Source organism: Suncus etruscus, chromosome X (genome assembly GCF_024139225.1).
Source record: "Suncus etruscus isolate mSunEtr1 chromosome X, mSunEtr1.pri.cur, whole genome shotgun sequence".
Taxonomy (NCBI): Eukaryota; Metazoa; Chordata; class Mammalia; order Eulipotyphla; family Soricidae; genus Suncus; species Suncus etruscus.
In genome coordinates this window covers 73,322,802-73,346,827 of record NC_064868.1, presented here as the reverse complement: position 1 = coordinate 73,346,827, position 24,026 = coordinate 73,322,802, and the positions used below count along the sequence as shown (strand labels likewise).

Here is a 24,026-nt window from a genome sequence, read left to right as displayed (position 1 = left end):
ACTTCCCTTTTTATAAATTATTAATTACCCTAAAGACATATTTTGAGGGTAAATGTGCAACTGTGGATATCCAAGTTAACTGTTATGTCCATATAACACAACACTATGCAATTTGCTTTTTTGTTGTTGTTATTGTTTTTGTTTTCAGTGTTCAGGGGTTACTCATGGCTCTGCACTAATATATCACTCCTGAAAGTGCTCAGGGGACTATATGGAATTCTGACACTGGAATCTGGGTTGGCCACATGCAAGAAAAATGTTCTACCTGCTGTTCCAGCAGTCCCAACTCCAGCCCCAAAATTATGCAACTGTGTCAGTATACAGAGATCAACCCACAAGTATGAGGAAAACAGTTCACTTTGCCTTCACCAGATTAAGGTGTTGACTTTAACAAAGAAAATAGCAGCTAATCCAACAGTCAACAAACAAAATAGCTTGCAACATACATTTTCCAAAGACTTGCCTTAGCCTCCTACTAAGTGCCAAACAGGACTCCTTTACAAAGGACAAAAGACCTCTGAACATGAAGTAACAGAATTCCACACCCAGTCAGGTACTTCTATGTAATGCACCTGAAGAGGCAGGGGTAGGGTGTTGATAATTAATATATCGCTAAGTACCCAAACTGTTAACTTCCCACAATCAGCAACACCACTTGGTTTTTCCCTTCAGCTTCTGGCTAGGAATTCACTGGTGCAACTCCACTATGACACTTTAGAATCACAGCTGGAGAGACAGCATGGAGGTAGGGTGTTTGCCTTACATGCAGAAGGTCATTGGTTTGAATCCCGGCATCCCATATGGTCCCCCGAGTCTGCCAGAAGTGATTTCAGAGCGTGAAGCCAGGAGTAATCCTGGAGCGCTGCCGGGTGTGACCCAAAAACCAAAAACCAAAAAAAAAAATAGATTTGGGGCCGGCATGGTGGCACTAGAGGTAAGATGTCTGCCTTTCCAGCGCTAACCTAGGACAGACCACAGTTGGATCCCCCGGAGTCCCATATGGTCCCCCAAGCCAGGAGCAACTTCTGAGCGCATAGCCAGGAGTAACCCCTAAGCGTTACCGAGTGTGGCCCACCCCCCCCCCAAAAAAAAGAGTCACTAATTTTTCAGATGCAACAGTTTCAGAAACAGGTCTTTATTGAGTCCTGTGCTATGCATGTAATGAGAGAAGACAACAGAGATGCTTCCAAAGGCCAAACACATATTCTGCAAGAACCTCAGGTCAGACCTCTGGTTCCCTGAATACCAATGAGCACAAAGCTGAGGGTAGCCCCTGAGCACTGTCAGCTATGCCCCTGAAAAGAAAACCTGATCTAGGGGCCGGGTGGTGGCGCTAAAGGTAAGGTGCCTGCCTTGCCTGCGCTAGCCTTGGACAGACCGTGGTTCGATCCCCCGGTGTCCCATATGGTCCCCCAAGCCAGGAGCAACTTCTGAGCACATAGCCAGGAGTAACCCCTGAGCGTTACTGGGTGTGGCCCAAAAACCAAAAAAAAAAAAAAAAAGAAAAGAAAAAAAAGAAAACATGATCCCTTCTATTTCCCTTTTTATCCTTAACTGACAACGATCTGGCATTGCCCTACAATGCTACTTATCCAAACACAGAACTTATCAGTGATATTTTGTCTTTCACACCATTCAGCTGCTCTTCATTATCCATGTCTTCCTGTCTTTAATTCACGAACAATCTCTGCGAGACCCACAGCTGACAAATGTGACAAGCGGCAAGCATGGATATGAGTGAAAGGGAGGAGGCCTCGGACAAGCACAAGGTCTGAGTGTGCAAGTGCCAGCATCCCAAGGGAACTTTGCAAACAGCAGCAAGAATGAGAAGGGAAAACAGGAATAAAGAAAACAAATAATACAGCACCAGAGACATAGTATAGTGGGAAGGGTACTGGCCTTGTTCACAGCCAACCTGGGCTCAATCCGTGGCATGACCTGACAGGAGTGATCCCTGAGTACAGTCAGGAGTAAGCCCTGAGCAACATTAGGTGCAGCTCAAAAAACAAAGAGAAAAGAAAACACATACAACTTTCATTTTGCACTTATAATCACTGAAGGTGCTTATGATTAACATTAATATTAGTTTTAGACATTATGTGTTTATTTGGGGGGGCATTCCCTTCTGATGGCACTCAGGGGTTACTCCTGACTCTGCACTCAGAAATTACTCCTGACAGACATCTGAGATGTCAGGGATCAAACGCGGTAGGCCATGTGCAAGGCAAAAGCCCTACCCACTGTACTATCACTCCAGCCAGTGATGTTGTTGTGGTTATGCTCGAGATTGTACCCAGAGTTTTAGGTATACAATGTAAGTGCTCTGCTGGTGAGTAAAATTCTGGGTCTAGGGACCAGAGATATTTCACAGCAGTAGGGTGTTTGCCTTGCATGCAGCTGATCCAGGAAGGGCAGCAGTTCGAACCCTGGCATCCCATATGGAGCGATTTCTGAGTACAGAGCCAGGAGTAATCCCTGAGCACCGCCGGGTGTAACCCCCCAAAAAACAATTCTGGGTCTATGCTGTCTTTATTTCAGATGGGAAAAGATTGGGCCACACCCAGAGGTACTCAGGGATATTTCTGGCTATGCTCAGGACAGACCCCTTATAGTACTGAAGGGACTATACCTTGTGCCAGGGATAAACCTGGGTCATTTGTCTGCCATGCAAGTGGCTTACAACTGTACTATATGTCCAGCCTTATGCTTTATTTCCTAAATATCTACTAGTTATAGACAGCTGCCAAAAATCTGTCAATAAATCTGACAGGAAATAGAACTTAGCTGCCAAAAATATCTGTCAATAAATCTGACAGCGGATGGAGTTTACTTAAACTGTACTCAATAAAATATTTTCCCTCTTTAGTTGGAGAAAGTACAGCAGGGAGGGCACTTTTGTATACTGCTGAGCCAGGATCAATCCCTGCCATTACAAATGGTCCCTGGAGGGCCCAGAGAGATAGCACAGCGGCGTTTGCCTTGCAAGCAGCCCATCCAAGACCAAAGGTGGTTGGTTCAAATCCCGGTGTCCCATATGGTCCCCCGTGCCTGGCAGGAGCTATTTCTGAGCAGACAGCCAGGAGTAACCCCTGAGTACTGCCGGGTGTGACCCAAAAACCAAAAACAAACAAACAAACAAAAACAAAACAAAACAAAACAAAAAACAAATGGTCCCTGGAGTCTGCAAGGAGTGATACTGGAGCACAGAGTCAAGGGTAAGCTCTGAGAGCACAGCTGAGTGTAGCACCAAAAAAAATTCCCTCTTGCTTATTGAAAAAATGTATTACCGGTCATAACAGGTTATTTTTCACTTGGCTGTAAGGCCATGGGATGCAACCAAGCCATGGAAACTAGAATTGTGACTAGTTAATAGAGTGGAAATTAAAAGAGATAAGAATGAAGAGGAATGTAAAGGGCTTTTATTTCTCATACAGAAAATTCTGGAATGGAGTAAAAGCAATTGTCTGTAGGGTTAGGTATTTTCCTAGTTGGACTGAGTTCCTTAGAAGTTCAGACCCATTCTTTCACCTATAAACACCATCTACTAATAATTAATATGTATATTAATTACCAAAACCCCACTAGAAGTAATCCCTGAGTCAAGAGTAAGTCCTGAGCACTGCTAGGTGTGGTCCCAAGCCAAAATGAATTTATCCTAACATTTACAAAAGTTTGTAAAAATTTCTGAGGGCTGGAGCAATATAGTACAGGGATTATGATGCATGTTTTACATGCAGCTGGCCTTGGTTTGATCCTTGACACCCCACAATCATCCCAGTACAAGGCCAGGAGTAGACCTAGAGCAGTGCTGGGTGTGGTACATTTCCTCACAAAATGACTGAAATGATTATGTTAAATGAGCAAATACAAATTAAACAACAACTAGGTATTTCTCAATCAACATAGTGGCAAATATGAGGAGATAGACACTCCCAGAACTTAATGGTTAAAGTGCAAAATGGTATGATCCTTTTGGGCAACTTAGCAACGTCCAGCAAAATTACAAATACACTTACCCTCTCACCCACTAATCTCACATCTGAGAATTTATCCTACCAAAATCTCTTTGCCCAAATAAAGCAGGTAAGTTCAAGGTTAATCACTGGAGTATTACTTGGGCAAGCCAAGAACTGAAAACCCTTTCTGTTTCCAGTCCTAGAATAAACAGAATATAGCATAGTTTCTAGGACAGTTCTTAGAACACTACACGGCTCTCAAAAATGAGCAAAAAATTTGATATGAAAGATCTCCAGAGATCAGTTCTATGAGTGAGAAAAAGCTAAGTATACAATACATAGAGTGTGCTGCTTTTAAAATCAGAAACAAGAGGCAAGTACTGCTTTCTGACACAAAAGAAACCAACAGTGTTGGGGGACTGGCTCAAAGGACTGGGAACAGGCTTTGCACTCAGGTCTGAGTTCAATCCCCACACTGCATGGTAGCCTGGCATTGCTGGGTTTGTGACTCCCCCCAAACTGGCAAATGAAAAGAAACTAATAAAAGGGTAGTGTGTGGCTCTGTGATAAAGTATAGAGACCCCATTATGATCTATTCTACCAGAAAAAAACACTACAAAAGGTTACCTATAGCCAGCTGGGAAATAGGCAGATGAGGGCATCAGAAAGAGTATATCCAGACTTCAGCATGAAACTTTCCATATATTTTTGACATTTGAATCTGGCCAATACATTATCAAATTGAAAAATCAAATTTAGGGGCCAGAGAGATACCACACAGGTAGGGAGTTTGCCTTGCATGTGGCCAACCTGGGTTTGAACCCCAGCATCCCATATGGTCCCCCAAGCCCTACCAGGTATAACCCCCAAGCACCAATGGGTGTGGCCCAAAAACAAAATAAAAAAACTAATTTAGTTAGGAAGTAAAACATTCACATTATGTCAAAGCAATAAAAGAATAATACATGGGGCCGGCGAGGTGGCGCTAGAGGTAAGGTGTCTGCCTTGCAAGCGCTAGCCAAGGAAGGACCACGGTTCGATTCCCCGGCATCCCATATGGTCCCCCCAAGCCAGGGGCAATTCCTGAGCGCTTAGCCAGGAGTAGCCCCTGAGCATCAAACGGGTGTGGCCCGAAAAAAAATAATAATACATACTGTATAATCACAATTATAAAAATAGTAACAGTCATAGAAGCAGAGAGAGAGTTCAAGGGACTGAGCACATGGCTTTGAATATGGGAGGTACATGCTTAATCCCCAGAATCACTTGGTAACCCCCAAGCACAGAGCCAGGAATAGCCCCTGAATACCACCTGGTATATCCCCCAAATCAAACATCAAAACCAGAGACAAAATGGCATGCATACAGAACAAGAGTAAAAGAGCATGTCCTGGGAGAAAGCACTTCCGCCTTCTTACAGTGATGACCAGTGGAGGAGATAAAATTCTTTTTGGTATTTTTGGTTTTGGGGTCACACTCGGCAGCGCTCAGGGGTTACTCCTGGCTCTACACTCAGAAATCGCTCCTGGCAGGTGCGGGGGACCATATGGGATGCTGGGATTCGAGCCAATGACCTTCTGCATGAAAAACAAGGAGATAGAATTCTTGACTGGGTAAGATTGGAATAAAACCATCATTTGTTTGTTTGTTTGTTTTTTGGGGGCCACACCCGGAGGCACTGAGGGATTACTCCTGGCTATCTGCTCAGAAATAGCTTCTGCCGGGGCCAGAGAGATAGCATGGAGGTAAGGCTTTCATGCAGAACAGTGGTTCGAATCCCAGCATCCTGAGTCGACTGCTTGCAAGGCAAACACCGCTGAGCTATCTCTCCGGCCCCAAAACCATCATTTTAATAAAACCATATGTATTGTTCAGGGAAAGGAAAGTTTGTGCCACACCCAGCAATGTTTGGGGTCACTCCCAGTGGTATTCAAGAGACCATGGGGTACCAACCAGATTATCAAGCCGGGATCAAATTGTAAGGCAAGTTCCCTTAACCTCTGTGCTCTCTCCAGGCCCTATTTTACTTCGTCAATAGAATATGATATCTAAATAAAAAGCATGCTTTCTGGGGGGGGGAACCATGCTGTGGAGTAGCAATAACTTTTTCTGCAGACCAGGAAGAAATTTCTGCAGACTGACACCAATCTGGATCCCAGTTAAACACCCCAGTCCTAGAGGTGAGGAAAGCAGCTCACCAGGTTGAGGACACGTTTTGCAGGCAGAAGGCCCAGGTTTGATCAGTACTGGGCCTCCCAAGCATCACTAGGGGCAAACCCTGAGCCTCGAGATGGGAATCACCACTGAAAACTGTCAGAAGTGAACTCAAAACAAAAAGGAGAAAAAGGAGAGTCACTATCCCAAGATGTTGGTCTGTAGCTGCACTTGCACTGTTGCCTTCCTTCGGCTTCCTTGAGTTTCCAAGTTACTTAGAAATTTGTATTTCCTCATGAGGAAAACAATGCTTCAGTCAAATCTTCCCATTTCTCATGCAGATATGCAGATATTCCTTATGCATCCAGTTCAGTAAGTGGCTTTTGGGCCCTGGGGTTCCAACATTCAATAAATATGCAAAGAAAGCAAAACACTTACGATGACAGGACTATGGCAACAGCATCATTGAGGACACTCTCACCAAAGAGCAGTGCATAGAGTTCAACATCAACTTGGAGCTCGTGGAATATGGCAAGAACAGTCACTAGCCAGGAGAAAAAGTGGAGGAATATTTAGACATGACAATGGTAACATACTGCACTCTGCAGTAAACCACTAGTTAGAAATGAATTTCTACATCTTATAATAGAATCTGAATAAACATGCTCTTATTACAGTCAAGATTCAGTAATTTTACAACCCCAGGGGTTCAGTCATTTTGTCACCAGTTATTTTTCCCTTTTCCTTATGTACCTGTAAGATCTCCTTTCTCTCCCTTAAAACAAATGAAAATACCTTTAAAGGACTGAGCTGCTCTCCATTCTTCATGCAAATGCAAGTAATCATTTTCTTTGGTTTTTTTTTGTTTGTTTTTTGTTTTGCTGTTGTTGTTGTTTTTGGTTTTGGGGTCACACCCAGCAGCTCTCAGGAGTCACTCCTGGCTCTATGCTCAGAAATCGCTCCTGGCAGGCACCGGAGACCACATGGGATGCTGTGATTCAAAACACCGTCCTTCTCCATGAAAGGCAAACGCCTTACCTCCATGCTATCTCTCCTGCCCTTTAATCTTTTTCTTTGGTTTTTGGGCCACACCCAACCGTGCTCAGGGGTTACTCCTGGCTCTGTGCTCAGAAATCGCTCCTGGCAAGCTTGGGGGACCATATGAGATGCCGAGAATCGAACCCAGGTCAGTCCTGGGTCGGGCGCATGCCAGGCAAACACCCTACTACTGTGCTATCTCTCCGACCCCAATGCTAGTCATTTTATCTCATATATTTTCTATTCGAGAAAGAGTATATTAACAATTTTTTTCATTTTTGGTCACACTTAACAGTGCTCAGGGCATACTCCTGGCAGGGCTCAGGGGACTATATAGGATGCTGGGGATCAAATCCAGATGAGTAGCATGCACGGAAACTACTCTATGCACTGTACTATCTCTTTCCTTTCCTCCCTCTCTCCGTCCCTCCCTCCTTCCTTCTCTTTTTTTGGCTTTGGGGTCATGTCCAGCAGTGCTCAGGGGCTACTCCTGGCTCTGTGCTCAGAAATTACTCCTGGCAGGCTAGGGGAACCATACGGATGGCAGGGATTGAATCCAGGTTAACCGTGTGCAAGGCAAACACCCTACCCACTGTGCTACTGCTCTAGCCCCTATACTAACAATTTCTTACAGAGTATTAACCTTTCATGAAAAGTATTATGAAAAAGCCTTTTCCATTGCAAATGTCACTTTTATTTAAAGCTTTACAACTCACTTCAATTTACCTTGCAAACTTTAATCAGACCACAGTTTAGCAGTTTCCTGCAAAGATAGCAGAAAATGATGACCTAAGTTTGGTTTTTAGTTGGGATAAAGTTTATGAGCAGAATTATCGAAACCATAAAAAGCCAACTATCAGGCTATTATAGCTGTGGTTAAAAATCCCAAAACGGGAAGAAGAGGGCAAAAAACCCCAAAACATTAAGGCCAGAGAAATAGTACAGGAGGTATTAGTAGCCTCGCATGTAGTAACGATGGTTTGAATCCCCAGAATCACATAAGGTTCACTGATCCTTGGCACTGCCAAGGATCTTTCTTAAACACAGAGCCAGAAATAGACCCTGAGCTTTACTAGGTATATCCCAATACCCCCCCAAAATACAACTCATTTTTATGTTTACATGTTGGCTTTTTGTGGGCATACCAGCAGTTGTCAGGGGTTACTTCAGACTCTGAGGTCAGGGATCACTCTTGGAAGCTCAAGATACCATATGGGGTACTGGGGATTGAATCTGGGTTGACCCTAGACAGGAAAACTCCCAATCCCCTGTACTATTTCTCTATCTCTCTGATCTCCCAGAGACTCCTCTTAAATCATTTTATGACAATTCTTGGAAAATCAGGTAAGATTTAAGTTGCATTTATGGACAGAGTGATGGTACAACAGGTAGGGCACTTGCCTTGCTCAGGGTAAGCCCTGAGCACCACTGATTGTGGCCCCAGCATTAAAATAAAGAGAAAAAGTTGCATTTATAAACTTTAATTGCTGAGTCACATACAACTTTTAGCACATGAAAGACCCTCACAACTGGAGATGGACAGAGACTCTTAAAATGGCAAGGCCAAATCTAGGAAACTTGGAATTTTCTAGACACAGTGCCCAGAAAGATAGGTCAAAGGGCTAGCACACATGTCTATCATGTCAAGGGTCCTAGGATGCATCTCCGGTACTGCCTGACTCCTGGGCACAGCAGGACATAGCCATGGTGGCCCCAGCACCACTGGGAACCCCAAAACACAATACAAAATAAAGCTCAAGATATATAACATTTCTGACTGGAGAGATAGCATGGAGGTAGGGTGTTTGCCTTGCAATCATAAGGTCAGTGGTTCAAATCCCAGCATCCCATATGGTCCCCTGACCCTGCCAGGAGCAATTTCTGGGCATAGAGCCAGTGGTAACCCCTGAGTGCTGCAGGGTGTGACCCAAAAACCAAAAAATATATATAATGTTTCAATGGCAAAAGCAGTTGATTTGAAATACTACTGAGACAAAAACTCATAAAAGGGAGCAAAAGTGGGTGGAAATAATGCTACAGACACTTGAAGAGAACTAACGTATGCTGAAGGGTTCTCCTAAGTGAGCAATTATAGAATAAGAGCGCCAGGCAAATGCCTAGATGACTAGGAATAGAAACTGCTGTCTCACTTGAGAGCAGCAAGAGTTGTACTTGTTTGACTTGAGCCAGTTGGGCAATTTTCTCCCAAGCCAAACCAGAGGGTTAGATTAACTTCGGATTTCACAGGGGATTTTGCGAAGCCAAGGAACTTGCGTCTAAGATGAGGGCTTGGAAAACAGACCAGTGGCTTCTTGCAACAACCATGCTAGCTGCACAGTGGCCACAGGAGAAGCTACAAGCTCCATTATTGGGAGGAAGTAGGAGGATTTTGTTTGAAAGTAAAACCACACAAACACCTCTAGCAAATAACTTCCATTCTTTTCAAACCATCTCTCCTAGGGTGGGTGTGTTAGTATGGATGCTAAGGAGCCTGTCTGCCTTCCAAGCAGCTGACCCAGGTTCAATCCTTGGCTCCACAAGGTCCCCCAAGAACCATCAAGAAAGACCCAGCCCCCAGTAAAGAGCCAAGAATAAGTCCCCTCTCCCACACCTCTATGTGGGGACCAATCCTTCCCACAAATGAAAATAAAATAACCTCTATACAGTATATGACATTCTCCTATATCTCACAGAGGCCCTTATTATCAGAGTGAACAAAAGAATTCACACAGAACTTTAGGAGTCAACTTTTGCTTGTGTTGGGTGAGGACAATGAAAGAACAGGACTAGCTTGCAAGGTCAGAAGGCAAAAAGGAAACAAACTTCTACCAAGGCCAAGAGCCTAGTCAAAGAGAACTTCCATTCGTTTTGCTTTGTTTGGGTCGGGGGCCACATTCCTGGCCTTGTACTCAGAGATCACTCCTGGTGGCCTTTGGGGACATATAATCTGGAGTGGTGCTGGGGACTGAACTTGGGTCAGCCGCATGCAAGGCAAGCATTCTACCTGCTCTGACCCCAAGAGAATTTCTATTCTTAATTTCTAAAACTTCAGTCCATGTTCCATATGGTCCCCAAGCCCCATCAGGAATGATAACTGAGCACAGAGCCAGGAGTAATCCATTTCAACCATTAGCTGTCACCCTTACCAAAAATTACCCTCCCCCCAAATCCCCAGGGCATGGAGAGATAGGACAGAAGATCCTATCTAGCATGCAATTGACCTGGGTTCTATCCCAGGTACCATACATGGTTCCCATCATTCCCTAAGCCCCTCTAGAAATGATCCTGATCACAGAGCCAGAAGTAAACCCTGAATACTGCTGGATGTGACCCAAAATCCAAAATTTAAAAAAGAAACCATTTTATAATGATGTCAATTCTATTCACACAATTCTTAATGTAATTAAAGCCCACCAATGGCTCCAAATCATACTTGTAGTGCTCATATGTTGGGCAAGAAAACAAAGGCCTTTGACCATTCTTACTCTTATTAGCTTAACTCCAAATATGTGGGGAGATCCCACTTACAGCAACAGCACATTGAGCTCTGTAAATCATTAGCTTGGGACTCAAGAGATAGTACAGGGATTAAGGTGCTTGCTTGCATGTGGCAGACCCATGTTTAATCCCTGGCACAATATATGGTCCCTGAATACTTCCAGGGATGACCCCTGAGCACAGAGCCAAGATAAGCTCTGAGCACTACTGGATATGGCCCCAAGCCCAAAAATAAATAAGTAGATTCTTGTAAACATATTCTCTTACTTTTACATGTAGAGAGCCGAAAATAAGGAGGTTTTAGGGGTCTGGTTTTCCAAAAACTTGAAAGCAAGAATTAAAGTAGCCATTTAACTAGTTCATCTTCTGTCACTATTCACAGTGGTTAGAGACAAACAGGAAATGTAAAGAAAATACCTCACACCTGGGCCAGAGCGATAGCATAACAAGTAGGGCATTTGCTTTGCATGCAGCTACCCCAGGTTTAATCCCCGGCATCCCATATGCTCTCCCCGAACACCAGGCTGCCAGGAGTAACTCTTGAGTGCAAAGAAAAATACTTCACACCCTTTATTTAAGCAGCAACAAACTGAGAACCAATAACAAGCTACTATAATAAAGTAAAAGAAAAAGATTACTGTGAAAAGTTTGAGCCAAAGGAACCATAAATAGGCAACTGGAAAATATAGTATCAAGGACAGTATTTCACCAGGAACCATACACTTCACCAAAAAGTCTTTTGAGGACTAAGGACTGCTGAATAAGGCATCTAGGAGAGGGCATTAGGGGCTAAAGCACAGGCTTTGTACTCAGGAGGCCTAAATTCAAGCCTTGTGTTTACATGGTTCCCTGAGCACTGTGAGAGAAGTAGCCTCTGAGCACTGAACGATGTGGCCACAAAATCAAAACCAATCACACACACAAAGTTACTGTCCAGTAAGTATTTGAGCGCCATGTTTATGTAAAACATACCTGGGTCAGTGGCAGAAACGATGGCACCGAAGAGCAGGCAATCTGTGAAATAAAAATCTCCAGCAAGTTGCCCAGTCACTTTCATCAGCGTCACACAGCCATACATTATTGACCTGTTCAAGAAACAGATTTCTACTTTAGGGAAAAAACATTAACTGTTAAAGGGAATTAAAAGAAAGTAAAAATATGAATATGGATGTACAGAGCTGGAGAGATAGCACAGCGGAGAGGGCGCTTGCCTTGCATGCAGCCGACCCGGGTTCGATCCCCAGCATCCCATATGGTCCCCCGAACAGGAGTGATCCCTGAACGCAGAGCCAGGAGTAACCCCTGAGCAACGCCAGGTGTGGCCCAAAAAACAAAACAAACAAACAAACAACAAAGAAGATGTATGGTACTGCAGAACTCTTTTAAGTTTAAATATGGTACTACTTAGGCCTTAAAACATTTCAATTTGTTGTCTAGATGAATACATTTTACACCCCAAAGTCCCTACCCACTCTCAAGAATACTATTCAGCATTAATCAAATATGCATCATTGAAACATTATATAAAGAGAGTTTGAAGTTTTATGTACTCACCCAATTACAAAACAAGAAATTGCTGTTCCAAGAAAAGCATATGCTAGGATAGACCCAAGGTTTCGAAAGAAATGTCTCTGACAAAAGAAAAAAAAACACAAAAAAGGTGACATTGTATTAGAATACTCACCAATTCTTTGGAAACATAAAATCTGCCTATTCCAGGCTGCTATGCTAATATTAAATACATTATTCATTAAGAAAATAAGGTAATTTTTCTACAGGCAAAATAACTGCATTTAAAATAAAGGGGAGAATGGAAGGCAACCAGGAAAGAACAGCCTGTTCCTAAAGTGTCAAGACAGTTCCAAGTACATGAAAGAGAAAAAGCACTTACCCTTTTCAGACTATATCCTGCATAAAATATGATTGGAGGAAGTAATATGTTGAAAAATACTTCGGGATCAAAAGTAACCTGTAAAATAAAGCCTTCACTTAGATGATTTCCCTGCATTCCTCCCATTACATAATGCAATTACCAACAAGAAAGTGATTAACTGATAAACAATGGGCACAAGGCAAAACTATTACTGTGGTGACTAAAAAATAGTTGATATGAGATAGTGATATTCCATTTCTCAATCAAAAGACAAGGAGTTAATTGGAAAAATCAATTAAGTCATTCCTGCAGAAAGTGGGTTAAAATGACATGGCACTGGGATTGAAGAGAGGATAGGGGATAAGGTACTTGTCTTACAATGTGGCTGACCCAAGTGTATGGCACCACTTGGCTCCCTAGGCACCACCAGAACTAGTCCAAAGCACACAGCCAAGAATATCTCCCAAGCATCACCAGATGTGACCCAAAATCCCCACTGTAAAAAATACTATGACATAAAAGCCAAAATATAGGAGATAACTCAAACATGACACTGCTTAAAACACCTAATATTATCAGATGGCCTGTTCTTTTACGACCCATTTGGTCCACTTGTGCAGATGCCCTGTTTTGTTTATAAGGTTGCAGTAGGATCTGACATGCCCACAAAGAATCTACACACAGATCCATGCTAAAGCAGACTAGGACTCTTCCTAAAGTGGATTTTCCCAGGGCTCCTGCTGCAAAATACACTTACAGTTTGGACGGCATTTTTTAAAAAAGCAGGAAGATAAATAGAAACACAATCAAGATGCTGTCTAAACCTGAGCTAGTCAATGTAGAAAGATAGATGCCAAGAGGCCAAGGGTGGGCAGACAGCGAGGTCTGAGCCACAGGAGACCCCATGAAGCTTACTGTTAGAAAACTATGAAAGCGACAGGACAGAGCAGCTCGGTAAATATCTGAGAAAATCCATTACCAGCTCCTACGTAAAAGCTTCATGCATAGCCTAGCACAATCAAAATACTCAGCCCATAAGATTGTGTGAAACTATGACTCCAAGAAAAGAATAAATTATGCTCAGTCTCTTGAACTATCAAGGCCAGAAAAGTCTTGATGATCTACAGCAGGGGTCTCAAACTCAATTTACCTGGGGGCCGCAGGAGGCAAAGTTGGGGTGAGGCAGGGTCGCATAAAGGATTTCACTTACCGAATATTTGCAATAAACAATCGCATTAGTAAGAAAAAAAATTGCAAAAAATCACATTAAACATCTGCATACCCCAAACAAAACTGCTCAAGGTATGCGAATGTTTAATGTGATTTTTTTCTTACTAATGTGATTTTTATTGCGATTATTCGGTAAGCAAATAATCGCGAATAATGCGATATTTGAAAGCCGGCCGTGGGCCACAAAATGTTGTAGGAAGGGCCACAAATGGCCCACAGGCTGCGAGTTTGAGACCCCTGATCTACAGTAAAGAAATCCTAATGGAAGATCATCAGCATTAGCAAAGAATTATGATGTTGCAGAACCTCGAAAATCTTAATGACCATCTGAGAAGGAAAGAAATGCTTATGCATCCATATGACTCACTACTGGGGGGCCTCCAGGTTTTTTCTTTTGTTTTGTTTTGGGGTCATACCCAGTGGCACTCAGGGTACACCTGGCTCTGCATTCAGAAATCGTTCCTGGAAGGCTTGAGGGACCATATGGGATGTAAGGGATCAAACCTGGGTCAGTACCAGGTCAGCTGCATGCAAGGCAAATGCCCTACCTGCTGTGCTATCACTCCAGCCCTAAGCCTCCATGTTTTGAACAGAACCACAGAATAAAATGCCATGGGCTATTGTCCTTGAGCTTCATTCAGGAAAGGCACAGAGGACCCGAGAGAATGCTCAGGAGCACAAAAGGCTGGAGCACAAACAGGAGCCCTGGCTTCAATTTGGTTTACAACATGACCTGTCAAGTACCACGCACCCAGAAAAAAGATGTCAAGAATAATTATTTCCGGGGCTGAAGTGGTAGTGCAGGTGGTAGGGCATTTGCCTTGCACACGTTAACCTAGGACGGACCGAGGTTTGATCACCCCGTGTCTATATGGTCTCCCAAGCCAGGGACGATTTCTGAGTGCATAACCAAGAGGAACCCCTGAGTGTCACTGGATGTGGCCCAAAACAAACAAACAAAATTTATTTCCTTCACATTACATTAGAATGGTTAGACATTGAGGTTTCTACTTTGCTTTAAAGGGCTGATTTTTGGGGACCTGATATAATACTGGTTTACCAACAATGTTTTAGGAACAGAGCTCCCCACCTCTCCAGAGGTCTGTGACCCCCTCACCTATGTCATCACAAGGCTCTGGCATTGCTCCAGGACAGTTCTTGGGGACTCCTGCAGTCCTATGGGTTCCCCTCCCTTTTCCCCACAGCTGGAAACCTCTCTCCTGTGACAAGGGCTTGCTTGGAGCTCTTCCTCTGCTTCATTAATCCCACATACAATTCCTTCAAAGCTCATGAAAAGTTCATGATTTATTTTTCCTGAATCACTTTGCTCCAGTTAAACACTTAAAATGTCCAAAGAGCCCCTTCAACTAAGAACTTACCTTTCTGAGCATTTCATTGTCCTGAACATTATTGAGTTCATGGGAACTAATCTCTCCTTTCAGCATATACTCATAAAATTTTCCACTAACATTCACCAATAAGGTAGTTGGGCTGGACTCTATCTCACAGCTCAGGGTCACATTATTTACATCACTTGGGACATGAATGCCATATCGAAGCACAAGGCCCACCAAAAGTCCTGAAAACAAGAAGAGAACAACATAAGGAAATTATGAAATTGCTTATTCTGTAGGCCCCTCCCCTCAACACACTCTCCTGAGTGGAGACCAGAAATGATCCTGTCAGTCCCATATGGTTCAGAATAGATTTTTAGACCAAAAGCAGTTACCTCTTAAAGCATTACTAAATTCACTAATCTGATTTCACCCAATGTTCATATAATCCAGTGGGTCAGGAGGGAAGAGCATTCCCGAGAAGGGGCACATAGAGCATTTCTAGACCAATATATAAATTATTGAGCCAGACTAACAGTACAATGGGTAGAACACTTACCTTGGCCATGGCTGACCTGGGTTCAATCCCCAGCAGCCTATTTGCTACCCTGAAGGGATCAAAAATGAAGAAATACCTTCAACTGGCCAGAAAGAGATTTCAGAAGTCCCAACCTGACAGTGCCATCATGTTAGGGGTGTGATAGTACAGGCCCTAGCTGGCATAGTGCCCAGAGCACTACCAAGTGTCATCTTGGAGGGGCCCTGAGCACCAATGGGGGACATGATTAATTCCCAGTATCTCACCCTCACACCCCCACACAGAACTGTAGGCTCAATTAACCAAGACTCTCCTTTAGGCTATATGAGCACCACGGGGGAATTACCCTTCTCTAAAAGTTAAATTTGATTCATTTTTTAAAAATATTATCTTACTTCCATTCATCGACCCCTTTCTCAACTGATTCCTAAAGCAGCACTGGCTAACCAAATACTCCACATTTAACAAGAGGGAAGTCACTAAGATGTGTAGACTGATTTCTACTACTAAAAGGTCAGAGTCTGAAATATGTATCTGCTTCAAAAGTAAAACAGAAACCATGAACAGGGCCCTCTGATATCAGTGAGCACTACTTAGTTTATACCTGCTGCACCATACTGATACATAAATATGCACAATGTTATAGGCACTATAAATCTGTGTTATGAAACATGTTAATAACTACTTTAGAAATATAATATATATACACCATACACTTCACCCTTTTAAACCATAAAATTCAGCAACTTTTTATTATATATTTGCAAAGCTGTACACTGACCACCATTAGAGAATTTCAAAACAGTTTGTGGACCACAAGCTGGGACCATGTGATACCAGGGATCAAACCTGGGCCTCGAAAATGCACGTGTAAGAGCTCTAGTGAGCTCTCTCTCTCCCTCTCTGTCCCTCTCTCCCTCTCTCTCTCTCTTCCTCACTCCCTCTCTCCTTTCTCTCCCCTCTCTGTTTCTCTCTCTCTCAACATTTTAATTGCTCCAAAATGAAACAGCATGCTACTGGGACTCACTCTCCATTCTGCCATTTCAACTCCCAACCCTGATACTGATCTGCCCATTCCGGACATTCCATAGAAACAGAATCCTACAATATTGGCCTTTTGTGTCTGATTTCTTTCACTTAGCATAACATTTACAAGGCTTTATCAACACTATGGCATGGAATTTCAGCTTCCTTTCTAGGATCTAATATACTCCATTCTACAGCTGTACCTGAACAGCAAACTGAATTCCAACTCCAAGCTGCCACTGTCCCATTTTGCCTGCCTGTCTCTGTTCACGCCACTCCTGTCCTGTACATGTGGGAGTAGTACCATAAGCAGGCCCCTAGAGCTCTGAGATGCAGACAGGGTTCCTCTTTAAGGAACGCTCAATCCACTTTGACTGAATAAGCACCTAGAATGTGCTATTTTAGTCTATAAAGGCTTATATAAAACAGAAAGTGAGGGAACTGAGCGATAGTACAATGGGTAGAGCACTTGCCTTGCATGTGACCAACCCAGATTTGATCCCCGGAATCCCATCAGGTCCCAAGATCTGACAGAAATGCTTTGAGTGCAAAGCCAGGAAGTGGCTTCCCCCCAAAAAAAATCAGAAAGATGTCTCTAAGCAAGATTAAGAAGTAGAGGGACTGAGGCTTATAGACATTTGGGTTTCAAAACCTGCTTTTGCCACCTGTAGTTCTTTGTCCTAAGGGGATCAGTTATCCTCTTGAGCTATATCTGTTCCCTCACATACAAGATGGAAAATTGAAGTTTTTAGAAACTTGTTTTGAACATGAAATGTAACAACATACGCTTGTAAAACAAAAACAAACAAAAAAGTCACCCAGACACACTGTTCAAAAGCAGTGCTGTCATAATTGTTTGCTGCTTAGTGTCTTTTGTTTTGTTTTTTTTTGGGTCACACCCGGCAGCACTCAGGGGCTACTCGTGGCAGGCTCGGGGGACCGCACCGTCCTTATGCATGCAAGGCAAATGCCCTACTTCTGTGCTATCTCTGGGGCTCTGCTTAGTGTCTTGACTTTTATCTCAGATTGGCCTTTCACACTTTTCATTTTAGTTTTCTGTGTATGGTACTTTTATTATAACTAGTTGCCTTTTGTTTTGTTTTGTTTTTCGTTTTTTTGGGGGGGAGGCCACACCTGGTGATGCTCAGGAGTTACTCCTGGCTAGAAAAAAAGGGAAAAAAGGAATGGAAGGACATAAGGAAATCTTTCTAGAGGCATCAGTCACCCACTGAGGGTGCAAACTGACTATTGTCCAGCACAGGGCCATAGAGGAACAGAACCCATTGGAGGAAGAGCCAGAGGCAAAAAAGGAGCTTCCCTGTGGCAGAGCTGAGGTTGGAGCAGGAACTTTTTTTAAAGAATTTTATTTTTATTTTAGCTTTTTATTATTTACTTGTGTTTTGGGACCACACCTGGCAGCACTCAGGGGTTACTTCTGGTTCTGCGCTCAGAAATTGCTCCTGGCAGGCTCAGGGGACCATATAAGATACTGGGTATCAAACCTGGGCCCGTCCTGGGTTGGCTGAATGCAAGGCAAATGCCTTAGCGTGGTACTATTGCTCTGGTCTGGGAGCAGGAACTTCAGACTTGCCTCTGAAAACAAAAGGAAATTGGAGGGTTTGGGGAGGAGGGTGCACTTGCCATCGGATTCCTTTTTCACAAGGCGAGAGGGGTCACAAAAACCAGCTAGAAGTTGCTGCAGTCATTCAGGTGTAAAGCATATCCACCCGGCTCAGTCCAAGAAAGTCAGGGCCGAAAAGAAAGCATTATCTTTGACAAGGATTTGGTGACTTGTAGACCAACAGGAATGCAGGTGGAAGAGTTCCTGGAACCTAACCTGCCTTGGCGGTGAGGTGGGTCAGCTGACCTGATTAACCAGGTGGAGAGCAGGGCCACTCCATGACCAAATACCCACTGATATGGAGAAATAAATGCAGTTCGGGGCTGGATGTCTGGGTGACACAGGCCTAGTGAGTATGTGGGAACTGGGGCTCCAAAAGGCAGGGAGAGCGGGTGCTTCAGTGCATATACACTTGGTAGCCAAATGACTGGTGAGGGGCCAGAGTGATGGTCAAGGGTTAAGGCACCTGCCAGGCATGTGACCAGTCCAAGTTTGATCCCTAGCACTGTAGAGTTCCCAAAGCACTACCAGGAGTGATCCCTTGAACACTGACAGAGTCAGGTTTAAGCTGAGCAGAGTAAGTGTGACCCAAAACCCCCACCTCCAAGTCCTTACAAAAACAAAGCTCAAGTCAAGTGGGAAGAAAATTTCCGAAGCAAGCCCTGGGTTTTAGAAGAGTAAGTCTAAGCCTAAGCCTGATAACATCAAAGAGGGCAAGGCACTAGAGTAGGAAGGAAAGAGGAGAAAGTTATGGAAAAGAACAAATGCTACAGCCAGCTGAGGAAAGCAGCACCAGTTAGTGCCCACTGGGTTTGGTAACAAGGTCAGAAGGAACTTTCAGAAGAAAAGGGCAGACGGAGCAATGGGGCAGGGAAGTGCCGATATGAGGCCTATGAGCAGGGATTGGCTTTGAGAAGTGTGGAGACAGGAACTGTTTTCTAGGCAGGTTTCAAATGAGTGGTTTATTGGGACTGTTGGTGGGGGATTGGCCCATGCCTGGTGATGGTCAGAGCCTACCCCAAGCTCTGTGCTCTGGGTTGCTCCTGGAGTGGGGCTTACAGGATCAGGTGGTGCTATAACTGGAATCCAGGTCTCTCACATGCAAAACACATGCTCAGTGCCTTGAGCTCAGGCGGAGCCTTAATTAGGTTTGGAAGTGAAGAGCAATGATTAACTGGTAAACAGTATCATGGCACTGACTTTTAACAAAGGTTCAAAGTTAAAGTAAATAAAAGGGTAGCCTCAGAAGATATGTCACTTCCAAAAATAACAAAATCAAAAAGGGCCAGCTGGGTATCAGCTATGGCTGATAAGCAGAACCAAACAGGGAGGGGCTCCAGGGGCATAGTTGCTCTGCCTGTTTTTTCTTTCATTTGGGGGAGGGGAGCATACCTGGTGATGTTCAGGGCTACTCGTGGCTTCTTGCGCAGGGGACCATATGTGACAGAGATGAAATCTGGGGTTCCTGCATGCAAAGCATGCACTCCAGTCCTGTGACACTTTCTTCACAAGTCTTTCCAACTTAGGAGGTTCAGTAAAAGTTGGCCTGTTAAACTTATGTGCAAGGAGTGGCACAGGGCAAACAATCAGGCAGCTAGGACCTGAGCGAAAGCACTGCGGGTAGGACGTTGGTCTTGCATGTGGCCAACCCGGGTTCAATCCCGGGCATCCCATATGATCTCCCGAGCACCACAGGAATCCCTGAACAAAGCACCAAGTGTAACCCCTGAACACCACTGGGTGTGGCCCCAAAAGAGAAAGTTAGGGGGCAGGAGCGATAGTACAGTGGGTATGGTGCTAGCCTTGCATGCTGCTGGTCCAGGTTCAATTCCCAGCAGAAACTGTCACCCAATTTGTCACCAGCAATGATCCCTGAGCACAGCTTGTTATGACCCCAAAACGAGGGGGGGGGGAGGGACGAACGGAGGGAGAAATCAAGGAGAGGATTAAAGTGCTGGCCTTGCACACAGCTAACCCTGGTTCATTATTCCGTGGCACCACATACAATTCCCTAAGACTACCAATAGTTAATACCTGAGCTTAGTAAGGAGTAGTCCTAAGCGCCACTGGATTTTGATCCCCCTTAAAAAATGACATAAAAGAATAATAAGTTTTTTACACTACTATAAACACTTGTAACAGAAGCATAAGTCCTTTCCATGTGGCCAAGAACACATGTGTAAGGAACCACACCCATGTGCTCCACTCTATCAGATCTGGTGCTTAAACATCATTCATGAGGACTTTAGCACTTGAACAAATTCGATACGCATGCCTTGGCAGTTAAAATACCGGTCAGGGGGGCCGGGCGGTGGCGCTGGAGGTAAGGTGCCTGCCTTGCCTGCGCTAGCCTAGGACGGACCACGGTTCGATCCCCCGGCGTCCCATATGGTCCCCCAAGAAGCCAGGAGCAACTTCTGAGCGCATAGCCAGGAGTAACCCCTGAGCGTCACAGGGTGTGGCCCAAAAACCAAAAAAAAAAAAAAATACCGGTCAGGAAAATAATTACTTATGTTGGAGGCGGGGGAGAGAAATCACAATTCTTTTGTTATAATATCAGGCGCCAGCTAACTTCGAATTATTTTTTAATTCAAGTTGGACAGAACAAGCTAATCTGAATTCTGTGAAAGGTCAAATCCTAACCATAGGGTTAAATCCATTCTCAGCAAAAAGAAAATAGATGAGAAAAGAGCTTTGTTAAAGGCCATAAGGCAGAAACGTTTATCTTCTGACATAGATGAGGCAGAGAAAACAATGATCATATAAATTTTTTTTTACTGCCAGTCACAGTCAACAAAGACCCAGCCATAAAGAAGTAGCTTTCGCAAACCAGATCCCACTACCCCCACCACATTCCTGAGATAAAGAACTGGGTATTACCCAGGGTTCCATCACTTTATCTCACAGAGGCAGAAATTGCTCTGCTAATGGATTTCAGCACATCTTGTTTATCACGAAAATTCTAAGAGTAAAAAAATATGTAGAAGGAACATCAGTGGAATATTAGATATGGCCAAAACTACATAAAAATATCTACAGATTTCAAAGTATGGGAATATCTATCATCTACTTCTTGACAAAAGCAGATCCCAGCTTAAAAGCTAATAGAAATACAATAAAATCCCCCAAAAGTCAAGGCGTGGGCCAGGCAGTAGCTCAGAGAGCCAGAGAAGGATCCAGGTCTGATCACTGAGCACCTCTGGAGTAGTTCAACAATGAGAGATGTCAAGGCTTTTTCTCACCCCTGGTTCTAGTTTTCCAAGTATTTATCATCTTTGCTGCTCAGCAAAGTCTTGGTAGTTATCTAACCTTTCTTCTTCAATTTCTGCCTATTTTCCAGATAGGCCAAAAATCATCTAATTTCAGGTGCCTCAACTCCAACCCTCTTCACTTCAACAGGAATCCTTTCTTTTAACTCCCCTCTTGACAAAACAAAACTTGCTTTTTTTTTTTTTTTTGGTTTTGAACCACACCTGGCTGTGCTCAAGAGTTACTCCTGGCAGTCTGGGGGACCATATAGGATGGTGGGGATTGAATCTGGATCGGCTGCATGCAAAGCCAATGCCTTAGTCACTGTACTATCGCTCCGGTCCTAAAGCCTCTTTTCTAAGGGAATCCTTTCTCCCCAAACCTAGACCCAATACTTGTTTTGGCCTATAATAAAGTAACTGTGCCTCCCAACTTTCAGGAAACAGATCCTACCGTACAAGTTTCAGGCATTTCTTGTTCGTCTGAGTCAGTACATGGTTAGACCAAGCTAGAGCATACACCTCACATTTGTGAAGCACTGGGTTAAACCCCATGTACTCAAGAAACATAAAATTGCATTAAAATGAAGGTGTGTGCCTTACCTGCCTGATCTCACTGATATTAAGTGATTAAAGCCAGTATTTAAGTTTTTGAGGGGCTATTTTCAAAGCCTTTATAGTTTTCTCATCATCTCCTTACTCTCCCTCACCACAAATTTCTCCGGGAACTTAGATCTCTGGTCTCTTCTAACATTCCCTCAAAATCCACTTCCGGAAGTCCTTCAATGCTAGTCTTGTTTTCAATTGGGGGGGGTGGGGTAGAGTCACCACTGGTGATGCTCAGAGCTTACCATGTTCAGGGGTAACTCCTGGGAAGACTCTATATCAGGGATTAAAGTAGGGGTGAAGGGCCGGCGAGATAGCATGGAGGTAAGGCATTTGCCTTCCATGCAGAAGAACAGTGATTTGAATCCCTGCATCCGATATGGTCCCAAGCCTGCAAGGGGAAATTTCTGAGCGTAGAGCCAGGAGTAACCCCTGAGCACTGCCGGGTGTGACCCAAAAACCAAAACTAAAAAAAAAAAGTGGGGTTGACTCAATGCATGGCAAGTGCCTTAATCCCTCTTCCAGCCCTATAACTTTAAATGTTATTTCTCTTGGCAGCGCATCTCACAAAGGCTCATACTCTGTGGTAGGAGTGGAAAGGGATGGTCGGTGTATGAATTCTGGATCAGCCAAGTTCTGAGGTTGAGACCATTTCTCATGGAACTAACCTTTTCAAATAGGTAGGACTTAACATGGAAATACAATTTTGTCTTATGGGTTACATTATGTTTTGTCTCTTAAACATTAGACAATATGATTAGGGGATTCAAAGCAGGCTTTTGAATTAGATGGAGTGAGTTTGAATCATGATAATATTAAAGGGTCATTTTACCTCCCAGCATCCCATCTTGCTCAAAAGTGAATGGCTCCCATCTCACATGAGGTGCTTTTTTTTGTTTTGTTCTGTTTTGTTTTTTTGGGTCACACCCAGTGGCGCTCAGGGATTACTCCTGGCTCTGCACTCAGAAATCGCTCCTGGCAGGCTCAGGGGACCATATGGGATGACAGGAATCCAACCAGGTCTGTCCTGGGTTGGCTGCATACAAGACAACCCCCCTACCGCTGTGCTATCACTCCGACCCCTCACATGACATTTAAAAGGAATTTTACTTGCAGGGCACCTGACTCGAACATACTCGAATGCTCAATAAACACTACCTAGGAAATCACCAGGTTTTAAATGCTTTGTGGACAGGGAGGATATCTTATACCTGCCTTTCCCCTCTTATCTCAGACATCAGACATGCTTGACAAATGTTTACTGATGAATCCACTAAGTCTCAGACTGCAAAAGAAGTATTTTATCCCTACTGTTTGTTTTGTATACCATCTGTAAAGACACTGCTGTGCCTGATTGCTTTTCATACTTAGTTAACTATCCCTACCGTTTTTACTGATTGAGTCACTTTTAAGCTTCTTAAGCAGCTAGTCCAACCAACAAAATATGTGGGTGCCCTTGATAGTGTATTTGTAGCTGGAGCTATTAGGCCATATCACAGTCTAAAGTCAGCTGCACCAGCAATTTAACATTTTTAAATCCTAGATTCTCAAAGAGAAAGGAGATTTTTTACATTGCAATTCACCCAGGATTTGGGGAACTAATCAGACTTCGGAGATAAAAATGATAATGAGGGGTCGGAGCAGTGGCGCAGGGGCCAGAGCAGTGGTGCAGGCGGTAGGGCATTTGCCTTGCACATGCTAACCTAGACAAACCATGGTTCGATCCTCTGGCATCCCATAAGGTCCCCCAAGCCTGGGGAAATTTCTGAGTGCATAGCCAGGAGTAACCCCTGAGCATCACTGGGTGTGCCCCCCCCAAATGATGACAATGACCAGCACATCTGACATCTGGACCTCACTAGAAGAAGTGGCCTTTCTCCTAGAAGCCAAGCTGGAAAATAAAG

The 24,026-nt window shown here is 43.8% G+C and overlaps 1 protein-coding gene across 1 annotated transcript in view; it reads right to left on the bottom strand.

Annotated features, from left to right (window-relative positions):
- The window catches only part of SLC9A6 (solute carrier family 9 member A6), a 77,014-nt gene that overhangs the window by 47,600 nt on the left and 5,388 nt on the right, over positions 1-24,026 (bottom strand). Inside the window, exons 2-6 of the mRNA XM_049766652.1 lie at positions 15,129-15,328; positions 12,538-12,615; positions 12,201-12,277; positions 11,619-11,731; positions 6,549-6,654 (exon numbers count right to left, since the gene is read on the bottom strand). Coding sequence (XP_049622609.1) covers positions 6,549-6,654; positions 11,619-11,731; positions 12,201-12,277; positions 12,538-12,615; positions 15,129-15,328 — 574 coding nt within the window. The remainder of the gene's footprint in view (positions 1-6,548; positions 6,655-11,618; positions 11,732-12,200; positions 12,278-12,537; positions 12,616-15,128; positions 15,329-24,026) is intronic.